Source organism: Phoenix dactylifera, chromosome 2 (assembly GCF_051530095.1).
Source record: "Phoenix dactylifera cultivar Ajwa chromosome 2, Ajwa_hap1_PhDact_Kaust_v1.1, whole genome shotgun sequence".
NCBI classification, from domain to species: domain Eukaryota; kingdom Viridiplantae; phylum Streptophyta; class Magnoliopsida; order Arecales; family Arecaceae; genus Phoenix; species Phoenix dactylifera.
Genome location: NC_143191.1, coordinates 8,287,653 through 8,308,678, shown reverse-complemented (window position 1 = coordinate 8,308,678; position 21,026 = coordinate 8,287,653). Strand labels below are relative to the sequence as shown.

At 37.5% G+C, this 21,026-nt stretch overlaps 1 protein-coding gene across 1 annotated transcript; it reads right to left on the bottom strand.

Annotated features, from left to right (window-relative positions):
* Window positions 1–11,186: 11,186 nt before the first annotated feature.
* On the bottom strand, window positions 11,187–21,002 carry LOC103721003 (BI1-like protein). The gene is made up of 4 exons (XM_008811010.3): window positions 20,464–21,002; window positions 14,166–14,279; window positions 13,903–14,060; window positions 11,187–11,695 (listed from the first exon to the last, which is right to left on the bottom strand). Exons 1-4 carry the CDS (start codon window positions 20,711–20,713, stop codon window positions 11,483–11,485), a joined length of 735 nt encoding a protein of 244 aa, XP_008809232.3. The 5' UTR covers window positions 20,714–21,002; the 3' UTR covers window positions 11,187–11,482.
* Window positions 21,003–21,026: the final 24 nt, after the last annotated feature.

The following is a 21,026-nucleotide window of genomic DNA, read 5'->3' as shown; positions in this document are numbered from 1 at the left end:
ATCCTATTCTATTTCAACCCAAGACCAATGTAAATAATAATAAATATACAGCTTTACGTTTTTTTTTAATTGATATTGTAGTTAACCATATTGGCTGTGGTTAGTTCCCCCATTTGATCATTGGATCATTTGATGGTCTAATGCACCATCAGTCCTTGATTGACATTGAGATCTTTGTAAAAGACAGCTTTCGATGCATCATTGCATACATCAGACATGATCAGTGACTTTCATCGATCTTGATAGGGATCCAAGGGGCCGAACCCGCATCCATATTCCAAAATATCAAAGTAGACCGAGCCACATCTCTATTTTGAGTTATGACACAATGATTATTCGAACTTAAATTCGGACAATCATGCTTATTTTTACTTAAGTTTATCGTATTCCTTAATATTGTATATTGTGTTAATGCAGCAATAAAAATTGTTTTTGCATCAATATGTCAAAAGGTTCCTCCTGGAACACTGCTCGTAGGGTTCGCAAATGATCTCTGCCAGCTTGTAATGTATTAGCTCGCCATCGAACTCTCCATGTTTCAGATAATTATAGTCTGCAATGTATGAAGGTTGGAATTTTATTTTAGTTTTATTTTTCATTTGAGGTCGAAAGGCTCTCTAAAATGGAGTTGAAGAGTAGCTAACACCCAATGCTTGTTCTTCCTTTACCTTTATCTTTCTGACTTTTCCTTGGTCTTTAATTAACAAGCGTTTATATGACTTGATTCCTTGAAAATGTGAGTTGAGATAAAGGAGTCCTTCTCTCTTTCCCCAAAAAAAGGGAGACAAGGTCAACTTTAACAGATGCTAGCATCTGGCATTCATGTTCTAAGATTCTTTTTATTTGTTTCCTATTTTCAATGAGCAAGAGCCATGTTCTGCTAATGACTCCTACTATAATTGGACCAAACAATTTTATAATTGTTTAAAAGAGCAAAGGTAGCTATGTGGATTCACATTGAAAAACATAAAGAAAACCAGAAACATGGCTCTCATACATCCTCATCAATAAATTTCGATACTAGATGGAATGAGACATGCAGCAGAAATCAGATATGCTCTTTGTGTCAAACAAGCATATATTATCAAATACTTTCAAATTGGCATCTCATAACATTGTCCACTTTTGGGGGAATTCTTCGTTCGATCATTTCATTGGACACTCAAAATCCGAGTTGTTTTACACTGTATCATACTATTTGGCACATTCAAAAAAAAAACCCCTTAGATCTAGGAATATGTGGCTTCAACTTCCTAAACAATTTGCTAATTAATCAAAAAATATATCTTGGTGAATATTTTCTATAATTTTAAATTTTCTTTTTTAGTTTAGGAAATGGGGGAGTCCCACCCATATGTAATTACAAAAGGTCTCCCATGTTGATGTAAATAGAGCATAACAATAGAAACAGAAGTCACTTCAGCTGAGCTAAGTAAGACTGACAATTGGTGAATATAATACAAAAAGAGCACAAATTCAGAACAAGTGCAAGCTTCATTTACAAGCACCTCTCTGACTCCTACTTTTGTTCACTTTCCAGGAAGGAGCTGAAGCTACCCAATCTTTTTTATGAAAAAGAAAATAATTGTCATTGGCTCCCTGATATCTTGGCACATTTGCTTTGGGACAAGATAAAAAGGTGACAACAGAATAGGAGAAAAGCCTGCAGGGAAGGAAGCTCAACCAGTGGAACCGAGCCCTATCCCAAGTCCCAGATGCCATTAGTGGGGTGAGGGGTCCCACCAGAGGAAAGCATGATGCCCGTGGTTCCTCTGTTCTGCCCTTTTGGAGCATGGTATATATGGTGCACAGGCTAAGGCCGAAAGAGCTTATGAATGGTGGAGGTTAAAAGAGTTGGGGGCATCAAGGCATTCCATGTGAATGGTAGCTGCCCCTGGATATCTCCACAGTGCTTTCCATTTGAGTGGTCACACATTCACATGTACAAAGGCAATTTTGATAGCTCTATGACATTAACTAACATAACTAATCATGCTGTGCTACAGTGTCCAAATGAATGATGGTCCATTGGAATCTCAAATTTGGCACAACATTGATGCACTGGCCAAGAACACAAGATAGAGGAGCTCGTTTACATCAAGTGCTTACAGAATGAGTAATTTGTATCGTCAGATACCGGAATTGACAATCCAGTTCGATCAATCATCGCTGTCCTTGTATTGCTCGATGGTCATGATGCCTCGGGCTTCATGTGTTGCAGGAGCTACTTTCTCATGTACAGCATGGGCCAGATGCATCACCTGTCATCCAGCATTACATGGATGACTGTGATTGTGGAATCGAACCGTCAAGTTCGACCCTTGAACTTGAGAGGAGCTGAACTTGTTATTGTCTTGTCTAATTTGAGATCTCAAATCTCCACATATTTCATTTATGCCAAGTTTTGAGCTACTAACGAATGCTTATGTTTAAATTAAAATAGCTCATGTTGCTGCATCAACAACCTAGGTTATTTGACATTATCCATCTTTCCAATTAAAAGTAAAGATATTGAAGAAAATTAACCTAGAAGGCAAGATGGTTGAAACATTTACCAGTCAAGCTTCAGGTCATGAGTGATCTGAGCCAAGCAAAGCCACGTGGTAGGTTGCTATAATTTGGCTCATTACATGAAAGATTGAAAACAAGAGGTTGAGTCTTGGTGTAATGGTAAAGTTGCTCTATTATGATTTAGAGGTCACGGGGTTGAACTACAAAAATAGGCTCTCTGCAAGCATGATAAGGCTACCTACATCCGATCCTCTCTAGATCCTATAATAGCAGGAGCCTCATGCACTGACTACCTTTTTCTATATGGAAGATTGAAAGTGCTATTACATTTTTTTTTTCTAACACTTGAAAACTTACAGATGAAAACATCAAGACTGATGTTGGCTGCTAGTATATAGAACAACATGACAACTTGCGGAACAATATCGGCTAGCCTAAAATCTCTAGCTAAAAACTAACCTAATTTCTCTCTACGACCCAGGAGGATACACAAGGATTTGCAAACCTCGATCTCATAGAGGCTCCAAAATCTCTTGTATCAGATGCCACACCAAGAAAAGAAATAGTATACCTCAGTCTTCATATGAATTTTAATAGAGGGCTAAAAGACAAAACTTAGTTATACTGAGACCAAGGCTCGCTCTAGCTAACTTCGACTAGCACTAACTATTAGTCAAAAAAATAATTAATAGTTAAGGTCATTAAAGTTTGTGATGACCTTCAACACTCTTTCTTGCTGCAAACTCCATGCTAGCCATGTTGTGCTTATGGATGCCATGAAATACAGCAGTAGCAATTGTCATTATTACCTCGGTAATAGCAACATGTAATGACTTATTGAACTAACAATTAAATAATATAGCTCTTTTACTAGCTTGAACAATAACTTCTTCATCGGCTTGTTTCATCTAATGTCTGTGTTGGAGTCGATGATATCCTCTAACACTTCCTCTTAGCATTGACTCTTTGGCTACTACACCGAAATTCCATCGAGCACCTATATTATACCATTCAATATCGAGCATTGCCATCCAACCTTTGTGTTTGAGCCGTGAAGAGCATGTCTCCCTTCTTCAAGATAAGCCTTTCTATCTCTAATTCTCCTTAAAAATACTAAATTTAGATATCATCCTATGTTATATTTCTATTTTTAAGATTTTTCGGCTCTATTAGTTTATGTGAACCATAACCTAGGGTTTATAGTTAATATGCATGTGCTCATTTATTATCATATGCCCTCACCCTTTTATGCTTTAATATAATTTCTTAATGGATAGATCATTGGGATTTAGGGTTTTATGGTCCCTCTTCCGATATTTGGTTGTAATATGGATGAAAATCTCTCATGTTTACTGCCGAACTACTTCAAAATAATTTTTTTCTTTGTATATATGCTCTCCTATGGTTGCTTTAAGATATTTTTTTATATCTTGTTTGTTGATACCTCTAATTCTAGTAGCTAGGATTTTGTAGTCACCTTGCACATAGTTGTTCACTGGTTGAAAGCACTATATTTTTTAGGGTATAAGAGAAAGTATTTTGATTTTATCTACCAACCTAACTGACAAAAAGTCAGTTGACTTGAGCAAATATCGTCAATGACCATGCCTGCTAGCATGCTTAGAGGAATCAGTATAAAGCCTCTTAGGCCTATGTAAAGCACTAGGATATTGCCATATTGTTATTTAGAATTATGTTATTCTCTATTTAAGTCCATTAGTTATTTAGCAATATATTCTTGTAGTCGTTTAGTTGTTATTTTGTATAGTTTGACTATAATAGAGAAAGTTGTTTTTTTAATTTGAAGTTTTGGTCTTATGTTATAAACTTGTCTTGGACCTCATACACTAAGGGTCCTCTAACTTGGTTTGCCTTATTACTTCTTAGAAGGATGGAGAGTGATCTCTTCATTATAGATACCCACCATGATGTCCATAAAGTTTGTTTCCACATGCACTACAGTGGGGTATCTATGAGCTGCTTTGATAACTATAATCTTGTTAGAATGAATATAACAGAGATAAAAGACATGATAGAGCAATGAGGGTACAAGAACCGTACCCAATTCTACTACTTAGTACCTAGACAAAGCTTCAATATTGGCTTAGATGTATTGGAAATGTTGGAGATAGTCAGAGGAAAGAATACTATAGAAGTTTATATTGAATACAAGATAGATGAAGCATGTATAAGCTAGGAGGTAGTTCCCCTACTACAATCCACTCAGCCAACATTCATTGATGTTGAGGTTGATGACACAAGGGATGCCATTCCAATGAAGACCTAACTTAGGATGAAGTTGACTATTTATGCTTACAAGTTGATGTAATTATTGAGGAGAGGAAATATGGCACTCAATCCTTACAAGCAACTACTTATGTTGGTGCCAAGGTAGCTGGTGAATAGCTCACTCATCAAGGAGGTAGTAGAAATAAGCTAGAGCTAGTGGTATATGTGAAGATTGAGTTGTCTACTGATAGGGAAGCAATGCAGGCAAGCTAGACCAAGCAAGAGAAGGTTAGAAAAGTTGTTGTGAAAAAGGTTGTAGTTGGAGGGAAGGAAGATTCTGATAAGGAGGAGAAGAAACTATTGATAAGAGGTAGGAAACTGCTAACAAGGTGAAGGAGTTGATGGTAAGAGGGAGCAAAGAGATGTGGACACTAATGAGGAGGAGGTAGGAGGCAACGATTGCACAGATAGTGATGGTAATGCCTCTATTTTTCTTAATGAGTTGAGGAAATCTGATGATGAGTTGGATGATGACTAGTTCGAGAAAAAATTTGATAAGGAGGAGAAGAAAAGGTAAGAGAGATTGCCTGGTCAAAGAGGTTCGGTCCTTGAAATATAGGATCATCTGTTTGCTATTGATTTGGCGAAAATCGATAGCAAGAGGGCTTTGGTGCACCCTCAGGAGCACTAGAAGAGTAGGGGAGGGGCTTGAATCGATGGATAATGGTGGTGATGAGAGGAATTAAGGGAGAAAAATGGAGGCTATTTCATGACTGCAACTAACCCGAAATCTTCTCGGAGGTCATGCAGTCATTACGTATGAGTTGAGGCTTTGGCCTTCCTAGCCTAGCTAAGAGGCTGGTTGGGCATCCAAAACCCTCAGCTGGTGAGTTGTTGTTGGGTCGACTTAGCCTGCTTGATTGAGTCAGGGTGAGTCGGTGTTGAGTTTTAGAATGAGGCAAGGTATTACACCTTTGCCTTTGTTCGTCTAGATTGGGTCTAAATGCCTAGATCAATAGTATCGATATGGGTATTGGATTGATGTCTCATATCACTAGTACTATATAAAAATGGAAAAGTGAGAACCTTTTGTCTTTCTTCATGGGGTATTGCTTCATAATCATTGAAATACTGAATTCTTTTTCTATAGTGATGATGCTATGGTGACCTAGGAACCTAGATTGGCACAACAATATAATTCCAAGAGTTAATCCGTACCCCATCCATATGTTTGAGATTTGAGGCGAAGCCAAGTCTCTCTCTCTCTCTAAGATAAAACCTCCAAAGAAATTATAACACAACGAGAAGAGTGAAGGAAAATTTGATCTCTAGGATGAAATTTCAAAGATCAACACACAATAATAAAAAAATATACTAGAATTATTCTAATACAAATATAAAAACTTGGCTAAAATTTAATATTATCTCTAATAAAAATTTATAAAAAAATTCCAAAAAAACTTTTAAATTTTGTTTGCCTGCATGCTCGCTCATAAGATGGAAATAAAATCAAGTAACCCCGAATTTGGTAGCTCTTACAAAGTTCGGCATAATCTAGTTGAATATAATACCTACTAGTTGTATTATGTGCTGCTTCGGACTATCAACTTGATAGGTAAGCTTTAGAAAAGGAACCTACGAATTTCATAAGCAATGATCCGATTAAGGGTTTACATGCAAGTGATATACTTCTTTATACTATGCATGTAGGAAAGGAGCAAGCCCTAGCCCACACCTGAGTTTAACCTATGCTAACATAGAACCTATCAATGTGGCTATTATGTGGATGTCCATTTCAAATATATAATCACACACATTTGTCCTATAATGTTTGAGACTAACAAAATAGAGCTTTTTGAAAAAAAAATAGTGAGAGAAAAGGTAAGGTTGGTTTATGTTGATCATAATATATGTTGTTTATTCTTTGCCTATAAGCTTAAGATTTTATTGGCAATTATTACTCAACATGGTATCAGAGCTTAGGTTTATATAAGATCATGCATGAATTCAGGTGCCCTTCCTACTAATTATTTATTTAATCATCCCAATTTTTTGTCCTCCATACATGTAGTCCCGGTTATATATGAGGGAAGGGGGTGTTAAGCCTGTCATATATTATTGATCCTTCCCAGTTTAGTCAATTACTATTAAACTTAATATATTTAATGACCCTTTTTTCTAAAAAAAGTATGAATTTTTGGGATCAATTGCCTACTCAATATGATACTAGGATCCTTTTTCCTAAATGCATAAACTTTTGATATCAAATGATTACTCAACACTTTATTGCTAAATATCATTAATGCATACCAACATGGATCAATAACTACAGAGTGTTACAAGAGAAACAAGTTCATGACAAAAATATTTCCAATAGCTAATCTAGCACTACAATTTTCTCTCCATAATGTCAACAGGGCCGACAAATCAAGATTTTAAATACGTCAACGGAACGAAAGTAACACTGAAAAATGAGCCATGATTTCGGTGCTGTAATCTGGTCATTAACAGATGATCATCTCACGTAGTCTAAATATCCAAACTGAGAATCTGTGCCTTCTATTCTTCTCGCATATTTGGTACTCCTCTTTTTCTTTTCATCATAAATATCATTGCTTTACCAACATAACAGATGGATAAATGATATAAAATTTTTTGAATAAGAGTTGATTCCCCATTTTTCGTGCATCTTTATAATTTTTTTTCCTTTTTCTTATAAATAATATTATTATATAACGGACACATAGATGAATACTAAACTTCCATGCAAGAATCAATTCCATTCTATCATATTATAACAATATTTGTACTTAAAAAGCTTTCTTTTTCATGTTCTTTCTTCTTTTTTTTTCTTTGATCTTTTTGACCCTGTTTTTTTTAAGAGCATTGGGTGGCGTAGAGTTGCTCCGAAAGGTCCTGAGAATGATAGGTACATTAGAAATCCAAATCCAGCCATGAGTGTAGCTTTTTACTTTCGAAAGGCATCGGAATCGGATCCCATATATCCCCCCATCAATCATAAAAGAGAGCCCCACTAGTTTGCTCCACGGCAAATTGCTTAAAAGTGGTTGCATGCACGAGGGAACGGCCTCCTTTTGGTGCAAGCAGTGGGGGAACAACGCAACCCACCAGAAGTTTGGTCTCCGGCAAATGCCTGCCATCCGTTGGGTGGGCCCTCCGAGGCGTACGGTGTACCTAAGATGAGGCTACCCGTGGTAAAGTTTGGGTGGCTACTGGGCCCACATGGGTCATTATTGGATTTTTGTTTTTTTTCTAAAACAGATGATTCATATGATTTCTATGAAAATATATCCAAATTTTTTTTAAAAAAGAATAAATTTTAGAATGCGCTAGATAACTTTCTCTCTCCGATCGAAGTAGTTGGCCAGGTACGAGGTCATCCAATATGTAGCTTCATTGGTCTCTCTGTAGACATGTTTGGCCTGGAATACTACACCGTTACTAACTATAGCCTGGATGTCTCGAAGAAAAGGGTGGCACCCGCCTACACTGCCAGCACTTTTCTGAATCCAGCCAATAACAGTAGCCGAATCATCCTTCAGCTGCTCTAGCATGCAATACGAGCCGAGCGCAATTATTATTGCTTTTCAATTGTAGCAATAACAACGGTAATAATTAGCACCAATTATAGCACATCCGGGACCCACCAGCACCTATAATGTCAAAACATTACATTGCAGTTACTCAAGCTCCACAAAAAAAAAAAGTTCATTTGACTACAGAGAGTGATGCTGCAGGTATAAGCACATGTGGGGTTGCTAGCTCCTATAATTTGAATGCATCTAAAAATTCTTCATTTTATACTGTACTAATTTTAAGAGATATGGTGTTCATCATTTTTATTTTTATGTCAATAAAATGAATCATTAAAAAAATTATTACAAAATCAATGATTTTTTATATAATCTCTCTGTGGGCCCGTGCTTGCGCATGCACGCATGCTAATTCCGTCATTTAGATCAGTGATTTTTGTGTCTCCTTTTGTCTCCATCTCTATCATGGAATAACAAGTTGAATTTGTCTACGCAGCATGTTTTGTCTTTGATCGCCTTCGCTGCTAGCTAGTTGATACATGCTGCATGATTATCTTTTTGTTAATGTCAATCCACAAGTTATTTCAAATGGAACCTATCTATTTCAACCTTACGTTTTGGTTTGGCTAGGCTAGTCATTATTGCTCAAAACGTCAATTGAGCAGCCTATTTGCTGTCCAAATTGATCCTAGAACAATGTCCATAGAATAAGTCCTTGTATGATATTCTACCGTAACAAATAAGAACACTAAAAGGTTCTATTTAGAATGTTAATTAATCAATGAGAAATGGAGAAGGAGACAAGACAATGAAACTTTATAGACTTAATGTGGATGAGATGATCTTCCATCTAGATAGGTCACCATCACATGTTGCTTGTTGGGCCCGGAGTATCGAATTTGTTACACCGATTCGATCCTCCATCTTTAGCTTTCATCCTTGACCGCCATCCGAAATGTCACGATCATTCTATGCGTAACAAAATCATAATGTCAAGGAATGGAATTGTCAAAAAATGAAGCATGCATACTAAGTCATAATGTCAAGAAATGTATAACATTCTAGGTACTAAGTCATGCATACCAAATTCCCTTTGAGGTGTGCTGGGCTGGAATTCTCTGTTGCATTGAGACTCATATATGATGGGCCTGACCGCCGATTGCAGGCCTTGAGCCCAGGATGGCATGGAAGCCCTTGAAACTTGAGTATCTACCAAACAATTTCTATTATTATGAGAGTGATGCTACAGTGATCCTGTTTCATGCACACCAAAATTAAAGTTCTTCTACCACATGGCATGAGAGGATTGGTGTATATTCTGGAAATTAGTATGATACAGGAGATCAATAGTTTAATGTGATGTGTGTGTGTGTATATATATAGACACAATGGATGTCTCATGGCATTTTCCTTACTAAAATGTGAACTCTAATATGTGGGGTACGTGCATCTAAATTCGTGCCTTTCACATTTCCAATGACAAGCGTTTATCTCTAGGAGGGTTTCTAGTATGGATTCCTGGACATCCACTTATTTCTTTCTTTATTTTATATTTTTCTACCTTCTTTAGAGTATATGCATCCCCCTACATCCAGTTTAAAATAAACAGAAAATGAAAAATAAAAATATGTGAGAATGAACAGGAGTATATTCACTAAATCAACTTAAAAGTAATCTTGATAACCAAGTCCATCAAATGTTAGAGTAAACCCTGCAAGAAAGGAGTTCCTGCCACAACATATGGAGTGATGAGCCATTCAGCCCAAGAACTTGATCTCAAAAAAAATAAAAACCACCAAAACAACTATGTAAACGTTTTTGCCACCGGGTGGCCAGCGCTGAGTTGAAGTATGGATCTTTTAGGAGCATGAGGACCTACCAAAACCTGTGACCCAGCAGGATAATAGATAATTGCAGATTATATCTTTTAACGCTCTATCTTTTAACAGCCCTTTTTTTTGGTAGATGGTATAGTAGCCCCTTGGGAGAACTGCTAGATGGCAGTCTGTTCAGAGATCACAAACGGGTACAAGGATGGATCCTGTCAATCTGTTAACATGATTTAAGGCATCATTTTCTGATTAAAGGCATCATTAACAGCCTAAACCTGGCGTGCGACTAGTAAACAGCTTGCTTTTCTCATGCTAGAGGAGCAAGACTGTTCAGAACCTGCATTCGAAGATACTGGTTGCCAATCGATAAGCGGCTGAAACCGTTGCCATTGACATCTCTGAGCCATTTCAACGAATCTTAGCCCCGAACGCAGCTAAAAAGAAGGGGAAAAGCGAATGTAAGAACGCATCAGGCTGCCGGACAAACTGCCCTGAGCATAAAATAATTCTCCCCGAGTAATGAAAAGATCCTATTTATTCTCATTTTGGATTGTACAATTTATTCATGAGTTCGCGACCACGAAATCAAGAAATCTTACAAACCATCATCTGTACTTATTTTTGCTGGTGGTGGTATCCCTATTGATATCATCTGTACTAATTCATATACAAATATTTCCGGCATTTTTAGGTTCCATTATTTTCTTTCCAATTCTGGTTATCCTAATTTCCGAACTCTTTCAAAAATTCAACGGGCTTGCTGTTTTTTTTTTTTTATGGCAAAGTCTGATTTTTCCACCTATAACAACCAAGGGATAGATATTTGCGATCCCCAAAAACTGAGGCAGTGCATTGGATATAACTTTGAAAATACATGTGAATACATGTGCAATACAAATAGCACACAAAGCACCACCTATAAGAGAAAAATGAGCTCAAATAAAGACATGCCGGGTCTCTAGGTAGATTTCCTCCAAAGAAGAATAGTTTCAACATGGTCGCTAGATTACACTTATTAAAAAAATAAAAAATAAAAAAATAATAATACAAGAAAAAAACCTTGCCCAGAATGGTATTCACTATGATATTGGGAAAACATGATCCGCTAGCATATAGGGTTACAACTGACAACAGAAAAAAGAAATTACTTAACAAAAGAGCCCTTGAGTAGCTCTGTTATTTGCAGAAATCCTCTGTGTACAACATAATAATATAAAACGCTGTGAAAACTTGACAAACAAGATACGACAGACATCAAAAAATCGAGAGAAAATAGAAACAGGCGAAGTTGTTTTCAGATGAACTTCATTCAAGTGGAACCGTTGTTTTATAATTAATGTAACCAGTTACTCCTTCCTAGCCATCGGACTGCATGCCTCTCAGCAAGTTCAGAAGGGAAAGGAACAGGTTGAGGATGTCCAGGTAGAGAACAACCGATGCCCATATGTACTCATCATAGGTGTAGCGCTTTATCAAGTTGTCTGTGTCGTAGACAAGAAAAGCTGAGAAGATCATAGCTCCGAGCCCACCAAAGATAGCAACCGATGTAGACCCAAGTGGAAAGAATATCTGCAGTAATGAACATTCACAACCATGGTGGTTGAAATAAGTCAAAATCCAGCCACCACCAGGTTCAAGCCAGAGTAAGGTAAATACATAGCTTCAAAGCAAGAGGTCACTCACTGGGAAAGATAACAGAGTACCGCATTTAGAACTCTATCCACTATTGACAAGTACAACAATGATTTGCTAGTGAACTTGCAGGGGCATTTTTTTTGCCTAAGTATACACCTAATCAATACTTCGCAAATTTTGGATAATCAAAGAGCAGCTAAGGTTGTCTATAATATTTTCCACATGCCTTTTGAGTTTTGTGTAAATCATGAAACAAGATTTATAAAAATGTAATATAGTTAATTTTATATATTACCTCGAAAGCATTATAATAACTATTACCCCTCCATTTCTTAAAAGACGAAAACAATTCCCCATTTCAGTTTTCCACACTGCTGCCTAACAAACGCCCTAAAATATGACTACTAATCATAGACCGCATTTATATGGGCGGGCTTACATGCTGACGTGCCATGCATGGATGCAGCTGCCTGCAGCTCACAGGCAGCTAGAATTTACTGAGAAATGCTGCCATTCAGTACTGGCCACATCTGTGAGTAAAAGCCAGCACGAAAGGATGGCTTGTGGCTATATGATTGTCCTTTTTATTAGTAACTAAATACAAGATAATCGTATTATGTCTTGTCTGAAAGGTCCCTACTTAGGAGCCTTGATTTTTCTTTTCCTTCACAATATTTTCACCCATTCCTTCTAGTCTTCATCGTCTTCACTCTTAATTTTTTTGAACTGAACATATCCCACTACAAGGAAGAGCATTAATAATGATAAACAAGATCTTACATGGAAAGTTGTGTTGGGTCCTCGTGCCAATCATGAGAAGGATACATTCATTAAAAGTGTTATATGAACATTATGGTTATTGTAAGCATGTCCTGAATGCAAGATCAACCAGTCAAGAACTCATAAGAATGTATTTACTTATTTATATTGAGCATCTAGTTTCTATACTAAGCCATGTAAAATTGTTGTAATTTTCTCATGATCGTAATCATGCTTATATTTAACTTTTTTAGAGTGCGTTCACCTTCTCCTAAAGTCAAGAGTGTTTTACTCCTATGAATGCATTGGAAAAAAATTGTACTCATGAAATTTCACTCATTATACCCAGGTGTAGTCTGCTTTGAGATTCAGGTACTACCCCTCCAGCCACCAATTTTGATTAATCTGATGGATGGCATAAACTTCAAAGCAAGGATCCAAAGAATCCATAAAGCAATGGAACCAAAATTCTAATTCACTATTGAATAAAAAGTATGAAGGACCTCTAAGGACTCGGGCCCTAAACTAGCTAGATTCTACTAACCAACCAATGCATTGTTGTCAAACATGTATTAACAGCCGGGCCGGTACTCCATACTTGTTAAGCCTCAATTCCTTGCATGTTTTTCTGAGGAAGAGTTGCAGTTTTGTAACAAGGAATCATAATGCAAACCAAAACTCAAATCATCTACTTCACACCTACCTTCTATATTTATTTGCAGATAACTAGATTACTAGATTTTACCCAACATAGTTGACCACCAAGAATATAATTACTAGGTGCTCTTACAAATTTACTCACTTATATAAGCATTTTCTACATTACATCATACTTAATGTTTCACAGTTCTATTCAGGATTATGTTGGTTTCAGGAGGAAGAGTTGAAGCACCCTGAGATTTGAAGACAGTTGCCAAAACTGGGAGCAAGTGCTGGCGCAGGAAAGTGGATATCTTAAAAACAACTTAGGTAAGGAAGAATTTAGGAAGCGGGTGCATGTTTGAGAGACCAGAAAGATCTGAAGCATGGATGTTCCCTAGGTAGAAAATACCAGCTACTAAGGGATTGAAAGCTTTGGCCAATGAAAACTTTTTTTTAATGTCATCAATTTTGATGGTTCCAACTGATGTTTTAGAGTCTCAACCAGAAAATGATAAGAAAGAGAAATTCATAATAATAAAAAGTAAATCAAGTCAAGTAGACCGAAGATATTGCAGATCACTGTTTTGAATCTTTGTATAACTTTGTATAAAAAATGCATAATTTTGGCAGACTAAAAGTTTCAAAAAGACAAAAAATGTAGAATATTAAACAATTTTTAAAAAACAGATCGAACAATTTCTGATCACCAAATAAAATTGCTGATGCTGATCACAACATACCTGAATAAAACTTGTAAGAAGGAGAACAAGAAGACTAGCAAATAAAATTGGTCCAAGATAGCTAAAGTCTTTGCCCTTCTTTGAAGCCCAGAAAGTATATCCAGTTAAGGATGAAACAACAGCAGAAGTCAAAATCAATGCCTCAAGCACAATTCTACCTGAAAAGAAAAATTGTAAGAAAAAAGAATTGAGTAGAATACAGATCTCTACAAGCACTAGACCAGAATAATAACAAATATGTCTAAAAAGCAAGTAATTTTCACCTTGGGTATTTGCACAAGCTACACCCACACTCAGGCTTAGGCACAAAGTGAACAGCCCAAGAAATATGAAATTCAGTGGGTGCTTTTGTTGATAAAGATACAGTGGGAACATTACTGCAAAATAGAGACTTTTGTTAGTGTGTCACTATTGCTGGTATAAAAAAAGAAACCTTAAGTTACATTTCTTTAGCATGAAAACTGCAAAAGAATGTTCAGAAGACTCATTTATCATATAATTTCCTCCTTCCAACAGCAGAAAATGAAAACAAGACTACAATCGAAGCTGCTAAGAGAGCAGAAAAAAAATGTTTAAAACAAAATTAGCAACGGATTTTATGCATTACAAATCGTTGCTGAAAGCTGCACAATAATAAAGCACTAAGAGATATAGGAACAGCAAAAAGAAGATTATCTAATCTCCAGTACAATGTAATGTTGAATTCTATTGTCCAATTAACAATCAGGCATGATCCGGAAGGGACTCCAACCCACCCTGCTCTACCAAGCAAACTGGTTGCCCCAATTACTTGATTAGGGAAAAACAGAAGCATGCACGCCTGGAAATGCAAGCCTTTATGTTTATATCATAATGAATAAAATGCATGAAACATGATTAAACAATTTGGAAAGTTTGTCTTTCTCCAAAAACGGCACTTGTCAATTACTTGTACATTGTAGACCATATATAGAGCAACATTAACATGAAAATAACTGGAAAATAAATATCTGTTTCTGATTAAGGTTCCAAATTCATGCTAACCAAAAGAAGCAAGGAAATCAGAGACTAGAGATCACATGCTGCCTGGATTTTTCATCTCCCACAGACCAGCAGCCTCTCCTGCCACTGTCAATACAGTTCACGACATCATGCATCATATCTTAAATATGCTTTTCACTATTGTAATAGGAGTGTCCACCCAAGAAAGCCTGGTATCATATAGCTATCACAATATTGAAAATCAAAAAACCTTTATTTACATTCTCTCAGAAATTGATGTAAAACATACAATGGATTAACAGATTCCGCCAAAGACGATTGACTTCCCGACAAACTGAGTCCACTCCATGACATAGCTCAACGATCTCAGTTTGCACTAGAAAATGATTTCTCTTAATTTAGGAAAACCTGATGGAACGCAGTCGCATCACAACACCTCTTCGCTAGTGACAAGTGTTGTTGATAATAATTCATGTAATCTCCCTGAATCCTGCTTTTCACTTGCATCGCAATTATGTTTTTGTCCTTCCATTTTCTTCTATACTCTTTCCATTTTTAATTTTCAGATGAAATTAGGTTGGTAAAACCATCAAATATATTTTTAGTGAAACAGAATAACCTAGTTTTAGGTATGAAAATCTTCTTTTTCCAACTCTATTCATATTAACTAACATAATATCTTACCTTCTGTGTCAAACATTTCCCCTAGATGATGTTCAACATGACACACATACAATGCAATTTCACAACCACAAACAAACTTTTTATTTTCAAATACCTACATGCTTTGGTACTTTGCCACCTAAAGAATCCTGCTAGAATCATACGACTTTTTTCCAGAATTATTCATTTATTAACCTGTACACCGACACAAGGAACTTAATTACTCCTTTAATCAGCTATAGCCCTAAAAGTTTCCATCTCAGCCCTATCATTATCAACAAAATTTAAAAAAATCGTGATTAACCAATATATTCCCTTGTTGCATGATTAGGATCAATCAAGGAATGTGGAACCAAGCCAAACCGGTCGGTTCCGCCCGTTCCGAGCCGTACCGATGGCTTACCAGTATGGTTCAGCTATTGAAAACGGCTCGCTGTCGGAGCTGGAGAAGAAGAGAAAGAGAGAGAGCGGGGTAGGGAGGGTGAACGACGGGCAGCGGCGGCAGCAGGAGGGCGGCGGAGGCCGAGGCCGAGGCCGTGGCCACTGTTTTAAGTGAAGTCAGCAAATCACCGCCTCCCCCCGCAGCCTCTGCTGGCCCTCCGCCGGCATCCGCCGTCGCTCGTTCTCCCTCCCTGCCTCGTTATCTCTCTTTTTCTCTTCTCCTTCTCCGGCTCCGGCGTTTTTCTCTATCGGTACGGGCCCGGTATTGGCCTAGCATGGCCCGTACCGACTCATGCTGTCGGAAAATCAGTACGGTACCCGGTACCGGTTCCAACGATATTGGGATCAATGTCCATAGTCTACATGGCTGTTACACATTACAAAATTAAATTGCCATCAAGACATCTTTCTATTCTCTATGCAGATAAATGAATGAGCCTTCTATTACCCTTAATTACAAAAAATCATAGAAAGTCAATAGACTAACCAAACAAGGCAAAAACTACATTATTGTGTTTGTTGTATGGGTGTGTTTATCTTCGTTATCTATTCATCCTCTAGCAACTATTTGCTTTCATTTATATTTATTTCAATCTTGCTTAAGTATATTTGTGATAGTAATTTGCTGCACTTCACTTAAACACAACACATTCTTGTTTCAGTTGCATATCGTATTTAAGAATTCGAAAAGAACCCAATTCACCCCCCTCTTGGGCTGCATATCTAAGCACCATTGAGAAAAGAGTTTAGGGATTCAAAATCAATCATGAACACTCTTTAAATTTTTTTGGGGCACAAACGGCTTACTATTCATACATGGCAAGTATAAACACATCCAACAACCTTAGAATATAGTCTCTCTCTAAGATCTTGGGGATAGTCACCAAGAGTTGTCCATAAGCAAGCAGGAGAATGGTGAGCCATAAAAGAAGCCACCCAATCTGCAGACTTGTTGCCCTTCCTGAAAATATGTGATGCTTTAAAATAACTTGAGCCATGCACCAAGTCAATAAGCAGAGGATGAACATTTGAGTATAATTGATGCAGCTTATTGACCCAGCCTACAATTGTCTGAGTCCCCGATACATGTGGCATGAAGCTAGGTGGTAGCATACAATAGCCCTTCCCAGGTAGCTATAAGCTCCACCATAGGAACATTATTGCACAAAAGCCCTCTTCCCCAACTGCCAATGCCTTAACAATCTGATGTCAAATGACAAAGGCTGCTCCGTCAAAAGTGCCCTTTTTCCATGAACACTAACTTTAAGGCCCACACTATCAATTTTTTTACACCACTACAGATGCCTATAAAGTAACAATCATTTTTTTTTGGTAGTCTCCAACCTATTCATCTAGTGCACAAAAGAAAAGCATTGACATGATATAGTATTTTGCGATGATCTAGCATCAAAAAGTATTGATATTATATCTTTACATGTTTTAAGATGAGTCAATAATAATCAACAGTGTAGACTTTCAATTAGAATAACCTCTCACAATTAGTCGGTACCGATGCATAATGACAATATTGTACCGTACTAATACCTCCGTCAAAAGTGCCCTTTTTCCATGAACACTCTAACTTTAAAGCCCACACTATCAATTTTTTTACACCACTACAGATGCCTATAAAGTAACAATCATTTTTTTTGGTAGTCTCCAACCTATTCATCGAGTGCACAAAAGAAAAGCATTGACATGATATAGTATTTTGCAATGATCTAGCATCAAAAAGTATTGATATTATATCTTTACATGTTTTAAGATGAATCAATAATAATCAACAGTGTAGGCTTTCAATTAGAATAACCTCTCACAATTAGACGGTACCGATGCATAATGACAATATTGTACCGTACTAATACCAAATCAATACACGGTATGCCCCGCATATCGAGTGTCAGTACCCTGAACCGACTTCTGTAAAAGGCATATCAACACTGTACCAGGATGGTACCAATATAGAATTCTGTACCGAGACGGCGAACCTTGATTTTAGTATATTAGTTTAATAGATATCATCTATTTTTGTACTCTCTTAACGTATATTTTAGATGTTTCCAAAAGGCATAATATTTTATTTATAGGCATTTCTCAAATTATAGACAAAAATCAACTGTATGGATTTTTGGTTTAGATGTTCCCATCATTGACTTTTGATCATTAAACATTTTACCAAATATTTGACTTAGAGCATGGAATCCAACTCTCCCCCTATCATTATCATCATGACCACATGTTTAAGTTATTTTGCATTGCCTTAATGAATTCCTCAAGACACTTGTTCGTTGACACCCATTATCCATGTCTAGGTAGTAGTAACCATGAAAAAACCAATGTTGAACCTCTTAACAAGCACTTTACCTTTTCAAATCCTCTTTCCCCTTTTATGTAGCTATTTTTTACATATGAAAAAATATAATCCATTAACTTTATCCAATACCAATAAATACGATACTATATGCTGTATATCAAACAAAGACCCCCTTTCAAGCAATTTCTAACCTTACATTGAACCAATATAGCTAACACTTTCCTTCTCTCAAAGTTACTTAAATGCTTTAGTTCCTTTCCTAGATGCTTATGCCCTATGACCACAATAACCCATTTATCAAGTCATATACCCATACAAGAAACTTAACTAATCGCTTCAATTGAGCACAATGTTGCATCCTTTCCATCTCAAGTACTCCAATATCGCATAGGCAAAACGATAAGGTATCAAAAAACAATGAAATGTTGCAAACAAACAACCCAAGCAATGTACCAACATGATATTATGAAGAAAAGGCAAGCCATAATATAATACCATATATAGTAAGAAATATAGTCAGGACTTATGACAAGAATGTTGAAAGCACAGAACACAAAAGGCTGATGCACAAACACTGGCAAGTCTTAGAGCTAAAAAGAGCATTTTGGACAAGGGCTACTAATTTAAAAGAGCAAACACTTGATGTGGATAGAATAAGGAAATCCCTAGTCCTTCTTGGTATAAAGAGACTTGTTTAGCATGCTAGACATAGCCAACCAAAATAATGCCACCAAGTCCATGAACCAAGTTCAAGGAAGGAGTTAGATGAGGAGCAAAATAATGAGAAACCCAAAAGGCAGCCATAAAAAATGACAAGACCAAGATCATCCAATAGTATGTCAGAAATACAGAATTCTCAAGCATAAAGTGCGACATTGGTTAAAGGGATAATGAAAAGAGAAGATAACTAAAAGTTAAATAACAGAGCATCACAATTTCTACGTCATGTATCAAGGCACAGAAAGTGGAAGCTGAATTGAAGGAAGCCAATGTGAAGCCTGCAACAGAAACAAAGATTGGGTCTCCAGTAGGTTCCTGATACTGTAACAAACCAGGAATTAGACGCAGACTATGGGTACATAAAACCAAAGAATCCAGACAGTCAGCCAATTTCAAGGAAAATCAAAGATCACAAGGAATAAGGAAGATATCATTATACAAAAAAGCGGAACCAACCACATTTTAATGGAACCATGAGAAAATGGGCCCATCAGAACCCTAAGGGCTCGTTTGGTTCGCGGGAAAAGAAGGGGGGAAAGTGTGGTCAACGGGAAAGTAATGAGATGCCTCTTGTTTGGTTGGAGTTTTCAAAGGAGAGAGAAGGGAAAGTTATATTCCCATGGGAATGTGATTCTCACATTTCATGGGAAAGTCTTTCCCATGAGAAACATGGAAAAGTAACTTTCCCATGAGGCGGGAATCACTCCATTTTTACTTTTTCCCAAAAAGTCCTTTCAGCATTAAAGAATCATTAAAGAGGCATTAAAAACCTAATTTTTATTAAGGGCATAATAGGAATTATATATAACTTTCCTAGGAAAGTGGATGGCCAACCAAACATAAGCACCTTGGAAATTTGTCACTTTTCCATGGTCAACCAAACATGCCAAAAGTATTTTCCTAGGCATCCTCTTCCTAGGAATTTGTTTCCCAGAAATCATATTCCTAGGAAGGAAAATGCTTCCCGCGAACCAAACGAGCCCTAATATTATACATAAGGTATAATCCCACCCTGAAAAGTCAAAGGCGCCTCCTGGACACAACCCCAGCCCTAGCCCCAATTCAACAGCATTTAATGCAACAAAGCTTGACTCATCGTGTGATCTGCAACAAACCCCAGATCTTAGATGGCAGCCATTCATTTTGAAAATCAAGAACCCCATCCAAACATCTATTCGCATCCGATCTATCTACATCAAACTAAAAATACAAAAATACTAATCGGACAACAGAAAAATTAAAGAAAAATTCAACTACAATTAGGACAAACCCGAGATGCACCCGAACCCTACGTTACAAATCAAGAATAGAAGATCAATACGCCAATATCAAAAATAAAAGAAATCAAACAAATCCACCAAAAAAAGAAGACAAGAGGACAAAGATCGGATCAAGGGGGAAAAAGAATTGCGGAAAGAAAGAGAAGACAGGGAGAGTCGTACAGAAGAGCGGGAGGAGGGCCAAGCCGAGGGCGAGACCGGAGCTGCCGGTGAGGAGTTCATTAATGGACGCATTGAGGACGGTAGCAGCAGAGACGACGGTGGTGAGGAGGAGCTGAGCGGCGAGAATGCCGTACACCTTGCGGACGAAGCCCCACCGGAGATCGTTCTCGCCGCGGGAGAGGCCCGGGTACAGCGACCCGGCCTCCAAGTCCCCTCCTGCTGCCTTCTCCACGCTCGTGTAGCCGTACATCTCTCCTTACCCTCTTCCCTCCTGCTTCTTCTCCCCTCTATCTATCTGCTCGGTTTCTTCCCTTCTTCTGCGAACGGACAGAGAGGTAGCGGGGTCAATGGGGTCGATATGTAGGCTGTAGCGTGCTGGGAGGACATTGGAGATATTGCCAGAACCGATGGATGGTGGACGGGCGGATGTGATTGAAAGTTGAGAAGTTGCCGGGTGCTTGTCGCTCGCATGGTGTCGGTGGTGACGACGATATTCTCTGGCGTCTACAAAGAAATTTCTCGCCAAGAACCCTGCCCCTAAACTTGCATATTGTTCTGAAAAA

Bases quoted from the DNA above. Each gene is read 5' to 3' on its own strand.
- LOC103721003 (XM_008811010.3), bottom strand. From the start codon at position 20,713: ATGTACGGCTACACGAGCGTGGAGAAGGCAGCAGGAGGGGACTTGGAG. The intron at 14,280-20,463 runs GTACGACTCTCC...TCTATTTTGCAG, and splicing joins GGCCCTCCTCCCGCTCTTCT to TAATGTTCCCACTGTATCTT. The intron at 14,061-14,165 runs GTGAAAATTACT...TTTTCTTTTCAG, and splicing joins AGCTTGTGCAAATACCCAAG to GTAGAATTGTGCTTGAGGCA.